Source organism: Daldinia caldariorum (assembly GCF_022478825.1).
Source record: "Daldinia caldariorum strain CBS 122874 unplaced genomic scaffold F4812scaffold_17, whole genome shotgun sequence".
NCBI classification, from domain to species: Eukaryota; Fungi; Ascomycota; class Sordariomycetes; order Xylariales; family Hypoxylaceae; genus Daldinia; species Daldinia caldariorum.
The window spans coordinates 554,672-576,867 of NW_025953053.1; the positions used below are offsets into that span (position 1 = coordinate 554,672).

The 22,196-nt window shown below is 49.8% G+C and overlaps 11 protein-coding genes across 11 annotated transcripts; 5 read left to right on the forward strand and 6 right to left on the reverse strand.

The window, feature by feature from the left end:
* Positions 1 to 216: 216 nt before the first annotated feature.
* F4812DRAFT_441176 (alcohol dehydrogenase GroES domain-containing protein) lies at positions 217 to 2,149 on the forward strand. Its single transcript, XM_047935209.1, has 2 exons — positions 217 to 1,990; positions 2,068 to 2,149. The coding sequence occupies exon 1, from the start codon at positions 661 to 663 to the stop codon at positions 1,804 to 1,806; it is 1,146 nt and encodes a 381-aa protein (XP_047787285.1). The 5' UTR covers positions 217 to 660; the 3' UTR covers positions 1,807 to 1,990; positions 2,068 to 2,149.
* F4812DRAFT_441177 (uncharacterized protein) lies at positions 2,004 to 3,479 on the forward strand. The gene is made up of 2 exons (XM_047935210.1): positions 2,004 to 2,540; positions 2,603 to 3,479. Exons 1-2 carry the CDS (start codon positions 2,213 to 2,215, stop codon positions 3,103 to 3,105), a joined length of 831 nt encoding a protein of 276 aa, XP_047787286.1. The 5' UTR covers positions 2,004 to 2,212; the 3' UTR covers positions 3,106 to 3,479.
* On the forward strand, positions 3,480 to 4,909 carry F4812DRAFT_441179 (uncharacterized protein). Its single transcript, XM_047935211.1, has one exon. The coding sequence runs from the start codon at positions 3,584 to 3,586 to the stop codon at positions 4,664 to 4,666; it is 1,083 nt and encodes a 360-aa protein (XP_047787287.1). The 5' UTR covers positions 3,480 to 3,583; the 3' UTR covers positions 4,667 to 4,909.
* Positions 4,910 to 6,509, reverse strand: F4812DRAFT_441180 (Endonuclease/exonuclease/phosphatase). The gene has a single exon (XM_047935212.1). It carries the CDS (start codon positions 6,362 to 6,364, stop codon positions 5,174 to 5,176), a length of 1,191 nt encoding a protein of 396 aa, XP_047787288.1. The 5' UTR covers positions 6,365 to 6,509; the 3' UTR covers positions 4,910 to 5,173.
* On the reverse strand, positions 6,510 to 8,074 carry F4812DRAFT_441182 (chromatin associated protein KTI12). Its single transcript, XM_047935213.1, has 2 exons — positions 7,785 to 8,074; positions 6,510 to 7,705 (listed from the first exon to the last, which is right to left on the reverse strand). The coding sequence occupies exons 1-2, from the start codon at positions 7,788 to 7,790 to the stop codon at positions 6,653 to 6,655; spliced, it is 1,059 nt and encodes a 352-aa protein (XP_047787289.1). The 5' UTR covers positions 7,791 to 8,074; the 3' UTR covers positions 6,510 to 6,652.
* Positions 8,075 to 9,330, reverse strand: F4812DRAFT_441184 (uncharacterized protein). The gene has a single exon (XM_047935214.1). It carries the CDS (start codon positions 9,036 to 9,038, stop codon positions 8,235 to 8,237), a length of 804 nt encoding a protein of 267 aa, XP_047787290.1. The 5' UTR covers positions 9,039 to 9,330; the 3' UTR covers positions 8,075 to 8,234.
* Positions 9,331 to 9,456: 126 nt separating this feature from the next.
* Positions 9,457 to 11,978, forward strand: F4812DRAFT_147021 (HET-domain-containing protein). The gene has a single exon (XM_047929679.1). It carries the CDS (start codon positions 9,987 to 9,989, stop codon positions 11,937 to 11,939), a length of 1,953 nt encoding a protein of 650 aa, XP_047787291.1. The 5' UTR covers positions 9,457 to 9,986; the 3' UTR covers positions 11,940 to 11,978.
* Positions 11,979 to 14,769, reverse strand: F4812DRAFT_147020 (uncharacterized protein). The gene is made up of 4 exons (XM_047929678.1): positions 14,038 to 14,769; positions 13,939 to 13,966; positions 13,322 to 13,846; positions 11,979 to 13,233 (listed from the first exon to the last, which is right to left on the reverse strand). Exons 1-4 carry the CDS (start codon positions 14,496 to 14,498, stop codon positions 12,019 to 12,021), a joined length of 2,229 nt encoding a protein of 742 aa, XP_047787292.1. The 5' UTR covers positions 14,499 to 14,769; the 3' UTR covers positions 11,979 to 12,018.
* Positions 14,770 to 14,928: 159 nt separating this feature from the next.
* Positions 14,929 to 17,102, reverse strand: F4812DRAFT_441188 (uncharacterized protein). The gene has a single exon (XM_047935215.1). The coding sequence runs from the start codon at positions 16,871 to 16,873 to the stop codon at positions 15,113 to 15,115; it is 1,761 nt and encodes a 586-aa protein (XP_047787293.1). The 5' UTR covers positions 16,874 to 17,102; the 3' UTR covers positions 14,929 to 15,112.
* Positions 17,103 to 17,117: 15 nt separating this feature from the next.
* F4812DRAFT_147039 (lung seven transmembrane receptor-domain-containing protein) lies at positions 17,118 to 19,679 on the forward strand. The gene is made up of 8 exons (XM_047929680.1): positions 17,118 to 17,631; positions 17,695 to 17,728; positions 17,785 to 17,951; positions 18,002 to 18,324; positions 18,376 to 18,416; positions 18,474 to 18,548; positions 18,610 to 18,852; positions 18,906 to 19,679. The coding sequence occupies exons 1-8, from the start codon at positions 17,557 to 17,559 to the stop codon at positions 19,607 to 19,609; spliced, it is 1,662 nt and encodes a 553-aa protein (XP_047787294.1). The 5' UTR covers positions 17,118 to 17,556; the 3' UTR covers positions 19,610 to 19,679.
* A 563-nt stretch (positions 19,680 to 20,242) lies between these two features.
* Positions 20,243 to 22,142, reverse strand: F4812DRAFT_147066 (DUF185 domain-containing protein). The gene is made up of 3 exons (XM_047929681.1): positions 21,846 to 22,142; positions 21,521 to 21,787; positions 20,243 to 21,458 (listed from the first exon to the last, which is right to left on the reverse strand). Exons 1-3 carry the CDS (start codon positions 22,026 to 22,028, stop codon positions 20,256 to 20,258), a joined length of 1,653 nt encoding a protein of 550 aa, XP_047787295.1. The 5' UTR covers positions 22,029 to 22,142; the 3' UTR covers positions 20,243 to 20,255.
* Positions 22,143 to 22,196: the final 54 nt, after the last annotated feature.

The window sequence follows — 22,196 nt, forward strand, 5'->3', positions numbered from 1 at the left end:
AGCATCAAACAAGGCCGAGGAGTAAATAGTATTATGTCTATTAGCGTACCTATTTATGTTTCCAAAAATAGTAGCTGTCTTCGTAGAAAACGGTTACAGTCCCATTGACCTTTGTCATCTAACACGAGTTACTCCGAGGTTTTCTCGGTCTCCGATGGACTCACCCGTCAAGTCAGCAAGGAGTTCCTAATAACATCAATATTAGCTTAGGAGGCGCTTGTTAAATCGTGAGCAGCGTCTCCAATTTTTTAAAGAAGTAAATTTTCGTATTGTCAAAGACTGTAATGTAAACCAAAGCGTGTATACCTAAATTCACTTTCGTTACTCTACCCGGTATACCGCTCTCATATCCCTTCTCTACGCTTACGATGCTCCAGATGTGCAACCATGCACTTGATATAAGGGCACTATATCCTAAGACCGAGTGCAGAGTACCATAATGGAGTTTGGAGTTAAGAAGTTCCATCTCTCTAACTCCGCCGTCTCTGCTTGAGATAGGTTACATGGGTTAAGCAAGTCATAAGAGAGAAGCCTATATTGAAGTTGAACATATAAAGCTTACGGTTGTCCTCCCTAATACCTGGAGTGAATCGAAAAGTCCAACAAAAAAAAAACAAGCATCCTCTCGATTTTTCCCGAAGCTGCTTATTTGTAACGAAGATGGTGAACTTGGCTGAGCACGCTCTGCCGGAGACTTACACCGGCCTACAATTTCACTCATCATCGTCCCCTCCCGTCCTTGCAACATTGCCGACGCCAATTCCTACAGCGGGCACGGTAATTATCAAGCCACTATACTCTATCATTGTACAGTATGCCAACGAAATATTTACGAATGGAAACCCGAGAGGTTATAAATATCCCTTACCGCTGGTACCAGGAGGCTCTTGCATTGCCCGCGTCGCCGCTGTCCCGTCCGACGCTACAAGTCTAAGACCCGGTCAGCTGGTATTTGTGGAATTAACGGTCCGCGGACGGGACGACCCCAATATCAAGATTCTGAGATCATTTCACGAGGGTTACAACGAGGGAACGAGAAAGCTGATGGCATCGGAGGAGTGGCGCAATGGGTGCTGGGCCACGCTATTCGCTGCACCTCTGGAAAGCGTCCACGCTCTAGATGAAGATGTCTTAGTTGGGAAACTGGGATATAAACTTGAAGAGCTTGGTTCGCTTAGCCAGCTAGTGGTACCGTACGGTGGCCTTGCGGATGTTGGCTTAAAACCGGGTGAGACGGTCTTGATCGCCCCAGCTACGGGATCTTTCAGCAGCGCTGCGGTACATGTAGCTCTTTCTATGGGAGCCAGGGTCATCGCCATGGGAAGAAATGAAGAGGCTCTTATGAATCTGAAGAAGCTTGCTGACCCTGGGAGAGTGGAAACTGTCAAAATTAGCGGTGATGTTGAACAAGACGTCGAGGCACTAGCTAAATTCGGGCCATCAGACGTATACTTTGATATTTCTCCACGGCCGGCTAGCAAAAGCTCTCATATCAGAGCTGGTATATTATCTTTGAGGCCTGGAGGTCGAATGAGTCTGATGGGAGGAATCCCCAGTGATATCGAGATTCCTTATTGGCATGTCTCATATAACGGCATCACCATTAAAGGTACATTTATGAACACACCTCAGCAGGCGAAGGATCTGATAAAAACTGTAGAAAGAGGCGTGTTAAAGATTGGTACCAGAGCGGGTATGGAGGCAGCTGGAAAATTTAGACTTGAAGATTGGGAAGAAGCACTTCGTACTGCTGCTGCAAAAGGGGGTCCGGGAAAGAGTGTATATTTCATTCCGAATGGAGAGTAGTATCTTGGCGATCTAGATAATAATTGAGAAGGGTATATCTCATAAGTCTTATAAGATTTATATAAAGCCCGTCGTTACATAATGATAAGAGTAAGTATTGAGAATCGAGTTCCATGCCTGGTTGTATGTTATTCTAGCAGGTCTAGACGGAGGTAGACTAGGAGACTTAGACAGTAGATGCACACTAGTAAAGTTAGCTTGTATAACTATATTGTGCATGTACTAAAGTATTTTTAGGTATGTCAGTACCTAGGTACGTACATAATCTTATCTTAAATCTGAACGATAAACTTTATTAGAAAGTTTATTTTTCGTCGAATCTATTCCTCAACAGCAACGCTCTCCGGATTTGATTCCAAATTAACCCACCTATCCCTGTTCGAAACTCGATAACTGCGCGCACAAGATGAGCTCCAAGAGGAAGTTTTCGGAGTTTACAGCTGACTCTTCTGAACAAGACGGCTCCAACGAGCGCGTTCCAGGGACTCATGCGCCAAACAAGTTCAACAATAAGAAGCCGAAAAAGAACAAGGCAAAACCAGATAACATAAGTTGGCTCAAGAAGCGAGCGCGAACGATCGAGAGACGTTTGAAGATGGGAAAAAGTATGCCAGCAAATGTCGAGATTGAATTGGAGAGGGAGCTAGCCCATCACCAACAAAAGATTGCCGAAACCGTGGATGAGAAAAAGAGGAAGACTATGATAAAGAAGTACCATATGGTTCGCTTTTTTGGTAAAGCTAATTTCCTACACTACAAGATTTTTGATTGTCGGTATTCTAACCATATACGATAGAAAGGAAGAAGGCGGATCGACTAGCGAAGCAAATAAAATCTCAACTGAACACGGCCGAAGACCCCGAAGAGATCGAGAAGCTCAAGGCGGACCTTCATAAGGCCGAAATAGACGGTATATATGCCCGGTATTTTCCTTACAGAGAACGTTACATCAGTCTGTATCCAGTTGGGGAGAAGGCAGAGGATGGAAGCACAGCAGCAAAGGCTTTACGTGCCGAACGGCCACCGCTATGGAAGGTTATAGAAGAGGCATCGGAAAAGGGAACATCAGCATTGGTTGCAATCAGAGAACGCAAACTAGAGAAGGATTCGAAGGGCGAAACAACCAAAGAATCTTCGAAGGGCTCTCTTACGACGAAAGCTAACCAATCCAAGGCAAAGAACTTGGATGCGTCCGATCGTACGAGCGCTCGAAAAAACAAAGGCCAAACCAAGAGAGATAAAACTTCTGATTCTCCTGATTTAAGCGACAATGAGAGCGAAGGTGGATTCTTCGAATAAGGATGGGAGGATTAGCAAAATAGATTATGATACCCAAATACGAGGTGGCGGTTCAATATAGGTTGTTATAAAAGACGTATTATTAGAGGCTCATCGGATCGATACCATGAGTCCACCTGATGTGATATGGTGTTTAGAATTATTCCATCCATTATGGTATTATTTTCCTAACACAATACAATTAAATATTAGCATTGAGATTGCTGCTTATAGGACTTATTAAAATAATAATAGAAATCGTTTCGACTTGAATAAAGTTGAGAGTCTCTTTTTACGGCTTAAAAATAACTAACTAGCTGATAAGATAAGACCAAGCTTAAATCTAACTTATTAGTAAGTGACCATTTGCATGTGCTTGCGTTTCCCAAACCTACCCACTTTCATCATACCTTACATCTCCTTTACCATACCGAATCCCACTGTCATTTCTGAACTTTTCTATACACCAGTGGAGCCAACCACGCGTTATGTATAAAAGATGACAACAGAGGCAGCGTCGCCGAAGAGGCGACACATATTATCCTCAATAAACCCCGACCGCCGCTCAGCGTCACCCAAAATACCAGATGCCAACACGCCTCCGGTCGAGGCCCCACCTCCGGAGCCGCAGCCGGATCAAGAGCAGGTGGAACAGGAAGCTGCGGAACTGAAGGATAGGAAGAAGACGACCAGATTCCGATTTAAGTCGAAGCGTTCGCGACACCACGATGACGACTACGAACGTGAAGGCGAAAGCGAATCACGCCGCCACCGTCATAGACACAGACATCATCATCACGACGACAACGACCACCACAATCACCGCAAACACAAGCGACGGCGCTCGCGCTCCCCCACGCCCCCGAACCCTTTCGAGCCACCGCCCCTCGGATCCGAAGCCGCCTTCCGGGAGTCGCTCTTCGACGCGATGGCGGACGACGAAGGGGCCGCGTACTGGGAGGGCGTGTACGGGCAGCCGATCCACATCTACGCGCAGGAGGCGCGGGCAGGCGCGGGGCCGGACGGGCCGCTAGAGCGGATGGACGACGACGAGTACGCGGCGTACGTGCGGCAGAAGATGTGGGAGAAGACGCACGAGGGGCTCCTGGAGGAGCGGGCGCGGCGCGAGGAGCGCCGGAAGCAGAAGAGCCAGGAGGACGGCGAGAAGAGGCGGCTCGCGCGCGAGATGGAGCGGAGCCTGCGCAGGGGCGAGGAGAGGCGCAGGAAGAGGGGGTGGAAGGAGCGCTGGGAGGAGTACGCGAAGGCGTGGAGGGAGTGGGACGGGTCGATGGGGAGTATGGCTTGGCCGGTGCGCGGGGGGCGGCGCGAAGACGTGGGTGCGGATGCGGATGCGGTCAGGGACTTTTTCGTCCTGGGGATCGATCCCGAAGACGTGGGCGAAGCGGAGTTCCTCGCGAGGTTGAAGGAGGAGCGGGTTCGGTGGCATCCGGATAAGATACAGCAGCGACTTGGCGGACAGGTCGATAGCGCGGTCATGCGCGACGTTACGGCGGTGTTCCAGATTGTGGATAAGTTATGGTCAGATACCCGGTCTAAGGTTCAAGGAGGAAGACGTTCGTAAGAGGAAATATGAGCCTGTGCGAACCTACCCAAAAACATTGATGATATATACCCCGTTTATTGCCATTATAGGTTCGAAGCCTCAGAAGATATTGCAAGGCAGATGTGATGCTTAAGACGCCTGGATGATGGTAGATCGATAAACACAGTCGCGTCCACTCAACAGTATATAATATGGCATGTCGGAGCCCTACTCAGTAGCTACCTGATATAATATAATCTACAATAGATTTCAAAGAAAAACACCATGAGCCCATTTCATGTCCTAAATCTACCTAGGTACCTAAAGTATATCATAACCCTCAATCTCCTAAGGCATAGCGAGAGTTGATCGTCCACCCACCCCTCCCCCTCCCCCCTTTATATATAAAGTATAAGTAATCCCTCCCAATTCCAATAACTATTTATTCTCCTACCTAGGTACCTATATAAAGCACATCGAGATATCTTCATTCAAACACGTACCTACTTAAGTTAAGAGGTAGCTACTATTTCTCCCACACCCAAATTAATCCACCACCTCAAACTCCGCCGTAACGCCCAAATGGTCCGTAATCCAAGGCTTCTCGAACCCCAGCGCGCGGATCCTCTCCCCCTCCTCCTCCCCGCGCACCAGCACATCCCTCCCGAACCTCTCGAACCCGTGCAACCGGAGCCCCCCTCCCGACGTGAAATACACCTTGTCCATGCGCGAGCACCCGAACCGCTCCCGCAGGCTCGTCGCCGCCTGCTGGCCCCACGTGTACCCTTCCTCGCTGTCCTCTCTCCCGCCCGACACCTCGAGGTACGCGTCCCGCAGCCCGTGCGTCGCGTGCAGCGTCCGGTCGACCGCCTCGATCGCGTTGAAGTCCCCCGCCGCGATCCCCGCGTGCACCCCCGCCGCCCGCATGTGCGTCGCCATGACCTGCACTTGCGCGGGTCGCAGCGGCGGCGAGAGAGCTAGCGACTCGAGGTGCGAGTTGCACAGGCGGATGGTCTTTGGCGCCCCACTCCCACCACTGGCACTGGAACTGGTACTATTCAAGACCACGTCTACGAATAGGGCGTCCCGCTCCATGCGCGTCTGCGCGTAGTGCACCCGGAAGCACGCCGCCACACCGAGCCGGCGGTCGACCAGCGTCGTCGTGCCGTAGCACGCCTGCCAATTGCTCCCGTCGACGTCCGTGCGGACGAATCCGCTGCGCACCCAATCCGCCGCGCCGATCGTAGCCAGGTCCTCTTCCACGCACTCCTGCAGGAAGACGACTGCCGCTATGGAGGGCGGCAGGCTGCTGGTTAGGCTGCGAAGGTGCTCGAGCGCGGCGTCCATGCGCGCTTTCGCGAGCGGCAGCATGAAGTCGATGTTCCAGCTGTACACCCGCAGCCTGGTGATTCCGTTTCCGGCGTCATCCCGTTGGTGGAGGGACCGCGGCGTGGGATCTGCTGGTGGTGCGGGCGTCCACGCTTGCGCCGAGCGGTCGTATGTGAAGAGTGGCTGCGCGTGCGGCTGGTCCGGTTTCCACGGGACGGCGCTGAGGGGCTTCTTGGTGGCTTCGTTGCGCTCGAGAACCTTTTTGAGTAGTTCTTCCATGACGAGAAGCCGCGAGCGGGTTATATTCCTCGGTATCCCAGGTTTCGTCGAAAATCGGTGAAGAGATACATTCATGGGCACCTTGTAGGTCATATGAATCCTACCAAGCTGTGAGGATCTAGCTTGCATTATAAGGGTTCTGGTGCATCATATCGCACTATGCGAACTATTCTAATACCGATTATGAGTCCTTGGCTGCTTGAGTCGCAACGCTTTGTCTATTTACCAATGCCCAGGGGATATAAATATAAAGACATTCGATAGGTATTCCATCATGTAATTTAAACGTTCTTCTAGATTAGAATAGCTAGGCTAAGATAGCAAACAAAACCGGGGTATCAATATGCATCAGAGGTTAGATAGTTAAGGGGAAATAGGTACCTAAGTACCAGAAGAAGATCTGGAGATATCTAAGTATCAACCATCTTTTTCAAAAGCGTCATTGAGATATCCCACAAAAGTCTCTCGTATCCTCTCCGGTCCCATATTCCCAACTCCTTCGAGGCCAATTCCTCCTCTATGCAAGCCCATATAAGCCCTTCGCAACCGCTGAAGCTGCGGTAAGCCTACCTTCTTCCCGGCAGGCAGTTCCACGACCAACTCCTCCTCACCAGCGTTGCCGCTACTTCTCGGGATCTTTATGTCGTCTCCGCCTTCGTCGCTTTGCTGGTCTAGTATCCTCTTGACAATCTCCTGCGTCTCCCGGTCGAGCACGTACAAGTAGTCTCCGCCCGTATCTCGGGTCCGCTGCACGGTGGCCTGGTTGGGCCGTACCAGCTTCCGCGCTTCGCCCGCAATCGCGTCCCACAAGCTATCGAAGACCTGCTTCGTCTGCTCCTCGCCGTCTTCCCAGATCAGCGTGAATAAGGGACTATCCCATCTCGTCATGGGATTCGGTTCTTCGTAACGAAACACAAGATTCTCCCAATTTTCCGGCTCGTAAGGGCCCTGTTCTTCATCCTTCTCCTCCTCCTCTTCTTCTTGTTGCTCGTCTGGATTCTTCTCTTCTCCCTCTTTCACAGCATCGCCGGCATTTTCGCTGCTGCGCCGCCGCCGCAATCTTTCTTCGTTGACCTCCTTAGCCTTCTCTTTCGTGCAGCCGATCTGCAGGACGCAGCTCGGCGTGCGCACGGCTTTGGCCTCGCAGAACAGCTGGTACCGCCAGCCCTTGATGTAGTTCAGGCCGTCCAAGATGACGATGTCGCGATCGCTCAGCACGCGCTTGGTAGCGCCGTATATGGCGGCGCGGGCGTCCTTCTCGGACGCATTGGCGGACCTCGTGTGCGCCGGGGTCGCGGACAGATCGTAGACGGAGCGCGATATGGACAGGGTCTGGTCCGAGATCAGGTGCAGTCTGTATTTAGCGGCGGCGGGCGAGGATGAGCTCGCTATGCGCTCGGAGAGGTAGCTGTGCAGCTGCTTTGCGCGCGTGGTCTTGCCGGACGTGGGGAGGCCCGTAACTATGATTAACTGGCGACGACATGTTGTTAATATCGTCTGGTCTGTCTATGATGAGTGCCGCATTTTGGAAAATCAAAAATTTACTTACCGGCATTTTATTTTATTTTAGTTGGCGGATAATCAATGAGATGCTCCTGGGTAGAGGTAGAGTTGGTAAAATTTAAATTTCTTATGTTGTAAAAGTACCCCGCGGCCTCCCGCATCTTTGCTTTTTTAGCTGCCCCTCTTCAACGACCTGCTAACACTGCTGTAGCGTAACGGCTTAGGCCTTGGCAAGCCCCGAAATGGTGGAGACCCTTGCAATTACATAGGGCAGAGAGAAGCTTATTCTTAGTAAAGCATATCCAGGCACGTTTCCTAGGTTATACCTTTAGGTAATGTGTAACCGTTAGTGTGTAATCATCATCATCATCATAATGGTATCTACCTACCTAACCTATTCAAAACTCCAAGGACTAACACTAACATCTAGCTAGGTACATTTATACTGCTTTTGTTTTTTATACATGTTTCCAAAATATTGCCGACACCAATATTATTATTTGGGAATCATCTCATAATCGGCCTCCGACTGGTCAGACTGTCCAGCGGGAGATTTTGTAATCTTAGGCAAAGTCATTCCAATGCTCTCAACAATAGCGACGACGATCATCTCCATAATGACGGACATTCCGAGCTGAATGTTGATATCGCCAGATACTTGGTTGAAGGCCGGGTTGTTTCCGTACAAAGATTCTGCCGAATAGGCTAGTCGGACGAGGATGAAGGGGAGAGAAAGGCCCACGGCCAAAACTAGCCGCTTCGATCCCGCCTCCATGTACGGCATCTGCACCGCGACAAGAGCAGTCGAAAGCGCCAGTAAGATGTACGCGGCAATCATCAAGCCTGTGCCAGCTTGAGAGAGGGTCGAGACGGTGTATTTCCCCGTGTCGGCGAGATCCTGCCCGGACTGACTGCCGCCAATTGCACCTAAGACCAAACCCACAAGCACAATGAGGTGGATAAAACGTATCCGTTGCTCAGTGACAAAACATGTCGTCGACTTTTGGATGTTCTCGGCGGCTCGTCCGATCAGGGCCAGTTGGACCATCATTAGAGGTGACAAGCCAATGTTTTGTAAAGTTGCCGCTCCTATGCGAAGGCGTAGACTTTTCGGGTCGGATATAGTAGCCAGTTGCATTGCTGCTCCGATGATACGGGCCAGTGAAAATATTATCAAATAGAGCCATCCCGAACTACGGCCAAAGCCATGGCGTATGCATAGCCATATCGCGACGAACAGTGCCGGTGTATAGATAGCGATTTCGGCGATGGAGATATCATTTTGCTCAGTTAAGGCCATGGTGAGTGAGGCAGGGAGAGAGAGAGAGAGGAAGAGTAGACGGGATGCTCAAGGTATACGAATAGTTAAGAGGTAGTTATACAGATATATACCTTAGGTACCTAGGTAGGTAGGTACAGTATATAAGTCGTAACTCAAGTGAAATACGAAAGATTGTTGTGAGTTTGTGATGTTCATTTCTACGCAGAACTTACCTTTGTCTTTTATTTATTTATATCAGGTCTCTCCACCGATTAAACTCAGCTGAAGTCCCAGTTTATGAGGATATTCGTTAGACATAGCCCATCTCAGGGTTGGCGTTGACGAGAGCGAGAACGAGAAAGATCCTTGGTCTCAGGTAACGGGGCAGCGTGGATGTTATTGGTCCACCCTAACTAAGCCTCTCAAGCTTCGCCAAGCTTGTTCAAGCGCATGCTAAGCCATTGGCAGGTTGAAACTTCCTGGTCTCAATTTTGTGGAAATTGCTTACGACCAGACAGTTGAGCTATTAAAGTAATTTGAAATAGGCGATATCTTACCGGATTCCCATCGGTACTGCCGTCCACCACTACCATACCTAGGTACTCCCACTTTTGGATTTTTCTTACACAGTAGAAATTATTACTTTAGAAAGAAACAGCACTCCAACACTCTCCAAAAATTTGTTATTGCAGTAGTGCAGGTATGTCATGCCTTTTGCTACATGTTGTTTTTCCAGATGTAACTAGCCGCTGTTCGAAGTTTGAGAATGCATGTTGGTGGCGTTGGGCGGCAGTGAGTGACCATGGAGCGAAACGTCGTGAGGAGGTCTCTTTCTTCAAGCTTCCTTTAAGATGTATTTTACCTTCTCTGTACCCCCCTTCTTCTTGGGTCATGCAATTGAATTAAAACTCTTCTCATTTCATAAATTATATACTACGTCCATCGATTCCTTTTCCTCGATAACATAGGGGCAACCCATCCTATCTTATGACACGCCACCGTTACAGTCCCCTTTCGGGACGCAAACACATCAGACTTGCTATAATTCACCCTGGAAAGTTCGAAGACGAGATTTTCATTTCATTCCAAACCTCAGAATTCCCTGACACCACATCTCCGTATGAAGCTCTCTCATACGTCTGGGGCTCCGACAATAGTTCTCTACTGGTCTACGTTAAATCGGCTGATCTCGCCGTAACCAACGAATCACAGAAAGTCTCGCTGGTAGAATTTGAAAATATCTCGATCACACGAAACTTAGACATTGCTTTAAGATATCTGCGTTATGTTGACACATCACGGGTTGTATGGATTGACGCGCTCTGCATCAACCAAGAGGACGATGTTGAAAAGGGTCCTCAGGTCGCGATGATGAACGACATTTACCGGCTCGCAAGTCGAGTTGTTGCTTGGCTCGGCCCCGAAGAAAACGATAGTAACCGTGCTATGTATCTCATAGGCTATCTCGGGTCTCAGGTCGAAGTCAATCTTTCCAGAAGGAAAATAGTACCAGTAGCAAATTGCCATGATCCCACTATCGGCGACGTCAACGTCCTACTTCCTTTTCGCGAAGAAGATCTCGCCTCGATTTATCACCTCCTGTCCCGGAAGTGGTTCGAAAGGCTATGGATCAGGCAAGAAATATATTTAGCTGGCCCAGAAGCGATTGTTATGTGTGACCTTTATCAGGTCAAGTGGTCAATTTTTCGACGAGGTTTGATGTGTCTCTCTATAAAACTGCCACCGATCCTGGAACACACTGACCTATATGTCGCCCGACTACGTTTCCTGGAGGGATTCATCTTTCACGAGCCGATTGTATATCTAGTGGACATAAAATATATTTTCAACAATGCACAGTGCCTAAATCCGCAGGACCGGCTCTATGCGGTATGGGCATTCTTCACAGACGTCGAAAAGTCGTTCATTCCGCCCCCAGACTATACTCAGCCTTACGAGAAGCTTTATGCGACCGTCATACGAAACTTCATTAACCATTTCGGTTCCTTAAACATTCTTTCCGAGTGTCAGCTACAAGAAACCACATGTCCGAGTTGGGTGCCTGACTGGTCAAAACCTTTTGCCAATTTCTATCGATCTGGTTTAGCCATGGGCTTCCATCGGTTCGCGGCGTGGTACGAATTTCCGGAGCCTGGCGTACTGAGAGTAATGAGTGTACACAAGTGTACCGTCTCGAAAGTCCACCAGGTTCCGCTCATGTTACGCTTTGCTGATGCCACGCTTGAGGGACTGCGAATCTTGTTGACAGCTTTAGATCAAGAGGAGCATCATACGATAGAAGACTATGCTAGATTACTAGTCCACGACATATTCATGCACACGATGGAGCCGCCCGATTCTGCTTTTCCGGATTTCGAAGAATCGAAACGGTGCGTAGAGTTTATCATGTCTGATTCTGATATCAACAGTGCCGAAAATAGGGAGTTCGTGTTTTCCCCAGGCGTTCGCAGATTCCTTTCGTCCGCTAGGAATTTAAAGGGGTTCCAACTCATTCAGTGCACAGGTGGTTATATAGGGACCACCACGGCACCAGTACAGCCCGGCGACGAGGTCCATTTTCTACTTGGCTGCTCTACCCCCTTATTACTTCGTCCGCAAGGCAATTGTAAATTTCGAGTAGTTGGTTCGTGTTTTGTTCTTGAGTTATCGTTCGGCGAACCTTTTCTAGGGCCTATGCCCAACAACATCGTCCCAATCCAAAAGTTTGACGAGAGATATGGCCGCCATGTTCAGGCTTTGAAAGATCTCACTTCGAATGACATATTTTACGAAGACCCGCGTCTGGAATCGCTGCCGATCCCACTGGACCTCACAGAATTTCGCAGACAGCTACAATACAATTGCCTTGCAATGCTTTATATAAAACCAGAGGTACTTAGGGCGTGTGGAGTGGATTTAAATTGTATTGATTTAGTGTAGTTTCTCCTTGTTTTTCTTTTTACAATTATTGTACACTTAGGTATACACCAATTATGAGGTCACTTCCAGAGCCGTGGAATTATATGGTCCAGCCTAAACCCGTCCAGCCGATGTCATCAAAATTCATGGCCTCCATCGGACCCTGAGAAGTCGTGCTGGGGTTAGCCCAGAATCCCGAGTTCGTGGAGGACTCCTGTTCTCTCATACTATACGAAGGGCCATAGCCACTGCTAAAGCCCATGGACCCAGACATTTGAGACAAGTCGGTGTTGCTCAGACCCACGACTTGACTGTCTTGGGGATTATTTAGCTTCGTGTTTAGTATTCTGTCCCGGACATCCGATACGATAAGCGGCGGGACTAGAGATCCGCCCTCCTGTCTCGACAGCGCTTCTCGCGCCTCCCACGCCTTGAGGACGATCCGGGAGAACACGTGGAAAAAGGCCTCGTTGACTTCCGAGTTCATAAATCGGACTCTGTAATTATCGCTCATTGCGTCCCAGGCCTGTTCGGTCTTATCATCGACCGGTCGCTTCTTTAGGCCTTGGAGAAGGTGGATATACGCCGGTAGTGGGAAGTGGTAGGTAATCAACCAACGATATCCTTTTACCACAGGCGAATCCATGAGCTTCGTGTCACACTCGAGCATGTTTATGGCCGAGGAGATGAGTGCGTTGCGCTCTGTGTCTGTCGGTTGTGTGGCCGACGTCAGGTGTCTCGAGTAGTAGTCTAGGATACGAATCTTCGCAAGATATCCTCGCGCGCTCCAGACCGTCATGAAGTGGAGAGGGTTATCTAGATCGCAGAATGCGAGGTACTTGCCTTCTATCGATCTTTCCAAGGCGTCTAATTCGTCGCCTTCCGAGGCGGAGCCTTGCCGGGTGCTTTTGGCAATAGTGCTAAGAGAAGGATTGGTAAACATGATATGAAAGGAGCTATGGCGAACGAAGTCGGCCAGCTCGCTACGCACGACGGCAAAAATGGCCTCGGTGGGTTTCTCGTGGATCGCCAGGGGAATCTTCATCTCCAGCCGGATCTCGGAGTCATACACGTTCACGGGGATCCTACAGTCCCAAGTGGGAGCCAGCGACGCGGTCTTGTAGTCGCAAAGCTCGCTGATGCGGTTGTCGAAGATGATCAACGACCACCATAGCCTCCGACGCATCTCGGCTTCCAGCGCCGTGAACTTGGCACAGGTATACTCGTCGTGGATACCCATGCGGCGCGCGATGCGGACGGCGATGCTGAGCATCGAGGATAGAGACCGCGGGTCTACTTTGGGTCTTACCGAGATCTATAACGCATTAGAGGTGATACTAGATACTAGATACTAGGCAGCTTAGGTTGGGTTAGGGAGGTAATAAATAATCTGAATAGCTTACTAGATAGAGATACAACGCCGTCAAGCAATCTCTGTCAGTATTCTGCAAGAACCTGCAGTTCTGCAAGGCTTGCCGACACCCCAGCTGGTACCGCAGTAGGAGATTATCCCTCGATTCCATAAAGAAGGCATGGCACTCGTCATTAGTGAGGCTAAATACGGACACGCAATAAATACTAAAGATGAGGGCTTCCATGGCGGGATCGATATTCGTGATATGACTCGTAGCGTCGATAATGCGCGCCTGCAGGGTAGGCGTATGCGTGACCTTCAGCAGAGGGTCGACGTTATCCAGGTACACCTGCCAAAGCCTGAAGATGTGTATATGCTCCGGGTGCAGCGTAGAAAGAGCGCGGCCGGTCTGGGGCGCGGCGAACAGGAGGTGGCTGTTATCTTCGCTCTCGTAGATACGATCCCACACTTTGGTGATCATGGGCTGGTGCAGCGAGTCCTTTTTGAAGGACCAGCTGCCGCCGTCGTCGTCGTCGCTCTCCCTGTCGATGTCGGAATCTTCGGAGTCTGACGTCTTTTCTTCGATTGTTAGTACACGTATACCAAAGTATCCAAGTAGGTACACCGTTAGGTTACCTATACTATTAGCACTTGGGTTACGCGTACCTTTTCACTTATAGCCCGCCATATATCCCTATAATGAATTAATAGTTAACCTATTTTACTCTAAATATATATATATATATTACGAAAAGACGGACATACTTAGGCCTAAATGCCAACTCCGGCTTATCCCCCACTTCGTCTCTCGCCGCATCCTGGGGAGTCCTCCGATCACCACTACCATCACCGCTGCCTGCTCCGGTCTTACTACTACTACCACCACCACCATCACCCCCGCCGAGCACGGACTCGAACGGAATGCCGTTCTCCCGGAGCAGGTTCTCATAGTGGCTGAGCCGGTCCACGAGCTCCCGCTTGGGAAAACGCCTGCTGCTGCCGCGGCGGCGCGGCGGCGCAAGCGTGGCCCGCACGCACGGCGCCCGCGAGCGCACGCAGTTCGCGCACGGGAAGACCTTGTCGCATTTCACTTTGCGCTGCTGGCACAGCACGCAGGCGAGGACTCGCGGCGGCTTGGGGGTGGTGGTGGTGGCAGGACTAGTAGTAGAAGTAGAAGTAGAAGTAGTAGGAGTTGGAGTGGTAGTATGCGGTTCTGAGGTAAACATGCTGAAAAAAATAAAAAAATAAAATGAAAACAGAATAAAAAATTGGAAAGGAGAATGATATATAAGGTACCTATATATACCTTAGGTACCTGGTATATATAAAAGGGGGTCGTGAAAAAAATCGTAGCCTAGGACCGCGTCACTATCTTTTCGGAAGTCGAAAGCTCGGACATTTCCTTCTCCGAATATCTAACAACAACGCTCAGTCTCTCTATATGTGAGTTTATGTGAGATTTACAGGAATTCTTCATTTCATATACTAGGTATATATATATATACAACAGCGTAGTTATAAATTATGTACCAATTAGGTTATAAGATGGTCTTTTATAAAAACAAGGGTAAGTCAAGTTATGACAATATCATCAAGTATTACAATGACTCATAAGACTCATAACAAAATACGACACATCAGCAGAACCATGGAAACTCATATGAAAGCAAGCTATTATTAGAGTCCAGCCTACCTAACCTGTGAAGTACTGTAGATATCGTAAAGTGCAATAGGTACACCTACCTGGTACACCTACCTAACCTAACATAATACCTGATTTCTTCTAAGTTCTATAGACCCTAGGGTATCACCCAACGCCGCGCGATGCCAAATTTCCTTTTTACCAATTATCAAAATTGCCAAACCCGCCGCCGCCGCCGCCACCAACAACCTTAGCCTTCTTCTTCGCCGGCTCTTCCCACGTATCGATATCTTCCTCGACGATCTCGTCGTCTTCGTTGCCCCGCTGCTTCATCGCGGCTTGGAGATACTTACCCACGGTGCCGCCACCACCGCCGCCCTGCTCCACCGTGCCGTCCCGCCTCACCCGCTTCCCCGTCCACGTCAGCTGGTCGTCCTCGGTGCCGCCCGCCCTCTCGATCTCCGCCTTCTGCTCCGCCTGCTTCTCCTGCTTGGCCTTCTGCTCCAGGAACTCCCGGAACGGGTCGAGGTAGACGACGACGTCCTTGATCACGATCTTGTTCAAGGGCCGGTCCGAGCCGTCCGTAGGCGCCGCCTCCATCTTGCTCAAGGTGTCCAGCCCCCCCACGACCTTCCCGAAGATGGTGTGTTTCCTGTCGAGATGCTTGGCCGGGCGGTACGTGATGAAGAACTGGCTCGAGTTCGTGTTTTTCCCCTTGTTGGCCATGCTCAGAACGCCCCGGGAGTCGTGCGTTAGCGGCCCCTCGAACTCGTCCTGGAAATTCTTGCCCCATATGCTGGCGCCCCCTCGTCCCGTCCCGGACGGGTCGCCGCCTTGGATCATGAAGTTTTTGATGTTGCGGTGGAACGTGACGCCTTTATAGTAGCCGTTTTGGGCTAACCGGGTAAAGTTCCAAACCGCCTTGGGAGCATATTCGGTATGTAGCTCGATATTTAGATCGCCTAGATTTGTTTCGATCCGTGCGTAGCCTTTGATCTTCACCCTCTTCGGTTTCAACATGTACTCCTCTTCCGTTAGCGTAGCCCGCTCGCCGCTAGTTTCCGGTGTCAACCCCGTACTTGTGAAACTGGCCGCGGCTCTGCCCGTGGTGTGCGTCGCAGCCCTCTCGTTAGGCTTTTTCTCCTGTATCATGGACGACCGAGCGCTACCGTTCTCCGACGTCTTCGTGACTGCTTTAGAAGAACGGTTGACGTCGCCCCTAGCTTCGCGTTCCCTTCTCGCCTTCTCGACGGCCTCTTTCGCTCTTAGGACCTTGTCGCCTACCCTACCCAGAGCGTTGATATTGACGTTGCCTTCTTTCCTTTCCTCCTCCTGCTCCCTGGTCAAGAGCGCATCTCCGCCGTTTTTCAGGTGCTGGAATTGGCTTAGATCCCTGCTAGCGGCGTTCTGGGGATCCTGAAGCGTTATGATGTCCGAGCGGCTGAACTCTGCGTCGTCTACCAAATCTCGCCACATCTTCGCCTTAATGTTCATCCTCTCGACCGTCTCCCAAGCGAACACGTTTGCGTAGGTACCGTGTCGAATCGCGACAACGTGGGTATTGTCGGTAAGAACTTTAAAGGTGACCGGGTCGATAAAATCTCCCTCCCCGTCGCTACCTAACCCGTCGGCGCCCTTGGAGTCGACATCCCCGTTGCGCGCGAAGTTAAGCTTGATGAGGTCACGCGCAGCTAACGGTTCGCCGTTCACCGGGTTGGTCTTGTGGTTCTCGAGCCATTTCGATATGACTTCGACGTCGAATATGGTTCCGTCGGGGGTGCAGACGGGGTTCTTGAAGGGTTGGAGGCTGGCGGCGCAAAAGTTGAAGGGAAGTCGCTTGAAAGATGAAGATGAAGATGAACCGTTAGGACCGGTTCGCGAGCCCGTATTCGCCGAGTAGGCGTCTGAAGATGACCACTCGGAATGCGTGATGTATAGCTTATCCGTACCTTTCCCCATGGCTCAACTCAATCTCGTGATGCGACAGGAAAGGACGCTAGATAAAGATAAATGATAAAGATAAAAAAATAAAATAAAACAAAAACACGAGTCTCCCCAGTGATGCTTACAACGACTGAGACTTGGTCAAAGTAATTCTTTATCTTATCGCAATCCTGGTTACTTTCATATAATTATAAATAATATCTTATATTTGGATCTACCTAGGTACTGGTTAGGTACGAAGTACTCCGTTTCAAAAGTGTATTAATACACATTACACGTATGCGCCTTAGCACTTCTAAGCTGGCTTTAAAGCTGGGTTAGGCTGTGCAATAGTCCCGTTTCAATGCTCTAATTAACGTTAAACGTACCTAGTAGTTAGCGTTAAGAGGTACCAAATCCAAAGCAAACCTTCGTATACACATTAGCCACCTTAACTAAACATTTACGAAAGCTAAGAAGCTACCTAATCTTTTGATTACGTCTACTCTTTTTTTTTCTTTTCTTTTTTTTCCAATGCTGAGGAAAGGGGGCCTTCAACCTATTCTAATCTGACCTAAATCCCGATCCGATTTTATATTTGATGCGTGCTCGTGTGTCTTAGGTAGTTCCAATTCAGCCTTCCGAATAGCGACGACCACGACAAATTTACTCGCCGAGGCTGCCTCGCCCGGCGACTACTGTAGTCTACGAAAACGAAGATGAAAAGCTGGCTCTCCGCTTTGGTCCTCCTGGGCCTGTCCCTCTGGACAGCTCAGGCATTGGAAGTGCAGATTGTACGATACGATTAGTCTCTGTCGCTTTTTTATATTATTCGCTAATACTCTCTTCCTTGTCAGGACAATACCGAGGAGAATCGCCAAAAATGCGCCGGTACGCTTCGTGAATATCAACCGCATAGACGAACCTTACTGATTATAACGAACTAGGCATGTATAGTAAAAGCGCCTGGGGTGGTCCGGTAGATCCGTTTATCCTCACTGTGTTTCCTAACCAGACCGTCGAAGGCGACCAGGACCCTATGGTTAGCTTGGTCATATTCGAATGGAGAGACGAGCCTTTGATCGGTGTCCCCTCGGGCAACGATGCCTACCCGGTACGATTTTTCATCTGCACGCTAGGAACTACAACTAATAGGAAAACCAGAAGCAGTTGATTTGCGACGAAAGCGGCGTTACGAAAGGCCTGTGCAAGGATACGGAGCTAGGCCGATGGATCTTGTCACCTAATGCGACTGAGCTATCCGGCAACTTGATTAAGACCGAAGCTATACACCTGAAGGCGTCGGGCCCGATCCATTATGAAATCAAGAAGACGGGATACTACTGTGTTGCCGCTGTTGGATTTAACACGGATGACTTCATGGGCGTCATAGAATTTCGAGAAGCTTATGGTGAACTTCCCGCAACTCAGATCCCCAAACTTCCGTTTTACGGTGGAATCACCATCCTCTATGCAGTAGTCGTAGTGTATGTTCTTTGAACGAAGCACAAGCGAAGTTGATCACTAATGTTGTGCAGGTTTTGGGGTTTCTTATACTACCAACATAGATACGATATTCGTAAGTAATCGCGGACTTTCCTTCTCGTTCTCGTTCTCAAGACTAACATACTTGTAGTGCCCGTTCAGAATTACATCACTGCTATTCTCGTCTTCCTAGTTATTGAAATGTTGATGACTTGGGGTTTCTATGGTGAGTCCTTTATCAAACACCTTAAGGGGTAAACTCCCTAGCCGCGACTAACTCGACGTAGACTACCTAAACAGGAACGGCTCTAATGTTGGAGCTAAGGTTCTCCTCGTTGTGGTGGCCGTCTTGAACGCTTTCCGCAATTCGTTCTCTTTCTTCCTACTCCTTATCGTGTGTATGGGTTACGGAGTTGTAAAGCCTTCGCTGGGCAAGACGATGGTATATGTACGATGGCTGGCTATTGCCCATTTCATCTTCGGCTTGGTTTACGCTATTACCAGTCTTCTAGTGTCACCGGATACCGCTGGTAAGATTTCTCTAATAGCCTAGGAGCCATATTATACTGACTAAAGCTTGCAGGGCCTCTCGTTCTCCTTATCGTACTCCCGTTGGCAGGTACTTTGACCGCCTTCTACGTGTGGACGCTTAGTTCCCTTAACGCGACCCTTAAGGATCTGCGCGAGCGCAAACAGACCGTAAAAGAATCTATGTACAAGAAACTTTGGTGGTGTATCCTCATCAGCATTCTTGTTATTTTCGGCTTCTTCTTTTTCAACTCTTTATCATTCGCCTCGGCCTCCGACCCGGATTTCGTTCCTTTCCACTGGAAATCGCGATGGTTCATCCTTGACGGATGGCTCAACTTGGTCTACTTCGCCGATGTAGCCTGGATCGCCTATGTATGGAGACCTACGGCGAACAATAGGAGGTTCGCTATGAGTGATGAGATTGCCCAGGACGAGGAGGGTGGATTCGAGTTCGCCGATGTAGGCGCTCCGGATGATTCAGATGAGGACGAAGAAGCCCACATCGGCTCTAAGATCACAAACACGCGTTCAACACCAGCGCCGAGCTATACCCCCGCGGCATCACAGCCCGCACAGAGCAAGGCCCCAGCTAAGGCGGAAACGCCTCGGGATTCCTTTGACGGTGAAACCATATTTGCAGTTGGAGAGGATGGTGACAAATTCAGTGATGACGAAGAAGATGACGACGATGACGATGATGATGAAGAGACGGACCGCGGTGAAGGTTCAAATCTAGTCAAGGGGAAGAAGCAGTAGGGACTGACTTTCTAAGACTTCTCAACCCGGCAAAAGGGAAAATATGGCATCGCTTGCTCTCGTGCTTGGTTGGACTAGCAATACTTTCGTTACTGTACCATTATAGAACTCTTGCGCATGGCGTTGGATTCTGGATTTATTTATTCGTTCCACGGGGGTTGATTCGCATTAAGGCAGGAAAGAATAAAATCCACACGTACGAATAATAGGGGGGGTTTTTTGATGAAGAGGGGCCTTCCGAGTCCGCTTTTTTGTTTTGCGAGTCTTGCAATAGTAAGCCGAGTCGTACGGATATGAAAAAGGAGCATTATTCGAGGCTGTGTTTCTTTATTTTGTATGTACAAACTAGGTAGGTACCTACCTAACCTAAGGTACCACGAGGTAAAATGGCTCCCCGTATACCTAATGAACGGTCCACTGCGAGAATGCCCGGGTTGAAGGATGAGGTAGAGGTTATGTGAAATAGATTTCGTACAGATTAGGGGACTCCCAAGTATAGGAGGTACCTAACCTTAGGTACCTAACATCAGATCGAGTCTAATCCTAAGTTTGTTATTGTACAAGCTAAATACCCGTCGTCCTGATTTTTTTTTTATAGAAAAAAAACCTTTTCCTTTTCGTTCCCCCCTCCCCCCTTAACGACTCCTTAAAAGCTCACATCCCCTCCAAACCCCACGGGCCTGCGCCTGCCGTCGTTCTCCGGCAGTATAGCCAGGACCTTATAAATCTTACCCATGCCGTTCGGGCCGCGATCGACCAGGCGCTTCCAGGAGCGCTCGATCTCCATGGCCTTGGCCTCGGCCTCGGCATCATGTCCCGTTCCCGCGGTCGCCAGCAGCTTCTTCGCCAGCATCTGGGCGCGCTGGCGAACGCCCATGGCCTCGAGGAAGTAGGCCTGGTTGACGGGGCCGTGGCACTCGACGGCGGGGCTCGCGCGGGTGGCGGCGTCGACGAGGGCGCCGAAGTCGACGTCGGCGCTCAGGTCGACGAGGCCGGGGGCGGAGAAGGGGCTCACGCGCCGGTGGCGGCGGATGCCGCGCAGCGAGTTGGCGGGGATGGTGGAGGCCGGGCCGTAGTCGATGATGAGGGCGGCGCCGGAGGGGTGTGGTTTATGGGATGGAGGGGAGGTGGCAGGGGTAGGGGTAGGGGTAGCAGAGGGGGAAGAGGAAGAGGAAGGGAAAGGGGAGATGGGGGAGCCGCCGATGCGGGTGGCGAAGTCGGCCGCGTACATGGACGAGTCGGGACATACCTCGATGAGAGCGCCCGGGACGGATTTCAGCGCCTTGTACCGCGGGGACGACTCGGGCAGGTATTGCGCGTGCCGGGTCACGGAGGGGCTGAGGGTGAGCTGAAACTCGGGGACGGGGTCGTGGCGCTCGGCCTGAGGGGTTTTGAGGTCGTCGTGCGTTGTGCCCTTGGGCGTGGGGGAGACGACCATCTCTCGCCATTGGCGATTGGGAGAAGTGGTGGTGGTGGTGGTGGTGGGATTTGCTGTAGTTGAGTTCTTGACGTCGCTATTAATATTATTTCGTGTCGTTGTAGTAGTAGATTGCTCAGTCGGTGGTAGATCAACCAGCTGGAATGCGTGAATAGGCAATGCGTCGAAGAACTCGTGAGCAACTATGAATGGAGTTTTGGAGGGGTCCTGAGGAATAGCCTTGATAGAATCTGTCCACACGATAGGTAGGCCGTTATACTTAGACGTGCTGTGCCAGCCTATTTCAGACGGCGTCATGACGGCATCCTCACCGCAGAGTAGATTCTTTTGCGCCGTGCGCAACTCCTTGCTAGCTTCGACCATGTAGATAGTTTCTATACTAGCAGCCATATCTTTGAAATTTCTTATAGTCTATGAGTAAAGTTAGATTTATATGAGCAATCGCGTCTCACTTTACCGATGGCTATACTCACTCGTAACATATCGTCCATCAGCGTCCCCCTACCCGGGCCAACTTCGATAAACTGTACGCCCTTTGGACGACCTTGAGACATCCATTCGGCTACGAACCATATGCCAACCAGTTCGCCGAAGATCTGTGAGATTTCGGGAGATGTTATGAAATCACCTTTCCTACCAAACTGATCGCGGTCGGCTTCTATAGCTCCTGTATAGTATCCACCGACATCAGATGTAAGACACATGCGCATATAGCTAGCAAGGGGAATAGGTCCAGTTATCTAGAGAATATGTATAAGTCTATTACAATTTTTAATATACTTATTTTAGACAACTTACATTTATAGCGCTGGCCAATTGCTCTGCTAGTGGCGTCGACCATTTTCTTTTTTCTCTAGACGTTGGCGTAGCTGTGAAGCATCTATAGCTTTGATATGCGACTCTGGGATTATGAGATAATGGCCGTCGTGATAAATATCTGAGCCCGCATTGGGCCGTTCTTAATAACACGTTCGATCTCATTTTCGAGTCGGGAACTACCTAATGCATCACGAAGACGCGGAAAGGGACTTTATAAAATTTCATAAGTCATGTTCATAATTTTAAGAATTAAAGAAGACTTACTGACGTTTTGTATAATTAACGGGTATTGAGCTTGAGCTCCAAAGCCAGGTATTGTATTGTACAAAC

Excerpts from the sequence above, each read along its gene's own strand:
- F4812DRAFT_147021 (XM_047929679.1), top strand. The coding sequence starts at position 9,987 with ATGACACGCCACCGTTACAGTCCCCTTTCGGGACGCAAACACATCAGA.
- F4812DRAFT_441188 (XM_047935215.1), bottom strand. The coding sequence starts at position 16,873 with ATGGGGAAAGGTACGGATAAGCTATACATCACGCATTCCGAGTGGTCA.
- F4812DRAFT_147020 (XM_047929678.1), bottom strand. The coding sequence starts at position 14,498 with ATGTTTACCTCAGAACCGCATACTACCACTCCAACTCCTACTACTTCT. Across the intron at positions 13,967-14,037 it reads GAGTTGGCATTTAGGCCTAA|GGATATATGGCGGGCTATAA; the intron begins GTATGTCCGTCT and ends AATTCATTATAG. Across the intron at positions 13,234-13,321 it reads CGGCGTTGTATCTCTATCTA|ATCTCGGTAAGACCCAAAGT; the intron begins GTAAGCTATTCA and ends AATGCGTTATAG.
- F4812DRAFT_147066 (XM_047929681.1), bottom strand. The coding sequence starts at position 22,028 with ATGAGATCGAACGTGTTATTAAGAACGGCCCAATGCGGGCTCAGATAT. Across the intron at positions 21,788-21,845 it reads AATTGGCCAGCGCTATAAAT|ATAACTGGACCTATTCCCCT; the intron begins GTAAGTTGTCTA and ends CATATTCTCTAG. Across the intron at positions 21,459-21,520 it reads TGATGGACGATATGTTACGA|ACTATAAGAAATTTCAAAGA; the intron begins GTGAGTATAGCC and ends CTTTACTCATAG.
- F4812DRAFT_441179 (XM_047935211.1), top strand. The coding sequence starts at position 3,584 with ATGACAACAGAGGCAGCGTCGCCGAAGAGGCGACACATATTATCCTCA.
- F4812DRAFT_441177 (XM_047935210.1), top strand. The coding sequence starts at position 2,213 with ATGAGCTCCAAGAGGAAGTTTTCGGAGTTTACAGCTGACTCTTCTGAA. Across the intron at positions 2,541-2,602 it reads CCATATGGTTCGCTTTTTTG|AAAGGAAGAAGGCGGATCGA; the intron begins GTAAAGCTAATT and ends CATATACGATAG.
- F4812DRAFT_147039 (XM_047929680.1), top strand. The coding sequence starts at position 17,557 with ATGAAAAGCTGGCTCTCCGCTTTGGTCCTCCTGGGCCTGTCCCTCTGG. Across the intron at positions 18,549-18,609 it reads GATGACTTGGGGTTTCTATG|ACTACCTAAACAGGAACGGC; the intron begins GTGAGTCCTTTA and ends AACTCGACGTAG. Across the intron at positions 18,853-18,905 it reads AGTGTCACCGGATACCGCTG|GGCCTCTCGTTCTCCTTATC; the intron begins GTAAGATTTCTC and ends TAAAGCTTGCAG.
- F4812DRAFT_441184 (XM_047935214.1), bottom strand. The coding sequence starts at position 9,038 with ATGGCCTTAACTGAGCAAAATGATATCTCCATCGCCGAAATCGCTATC.
- F4812DRAFT_441180 (XM_047935212.1), bottom strand. The coding sequence starts at position 6,364 with ATGCAAGCTAGATCCTCACAGCTTGGTAGGATTCATATGACCTACAAG.
- F4812DRAFT_441176 (XM_047935209.1), top strand. The coding sequence starts at position 661 with ATGGTGAACTTGGCTGAGCACGCTCTGCCGGAGACTTACACCGGCCTA.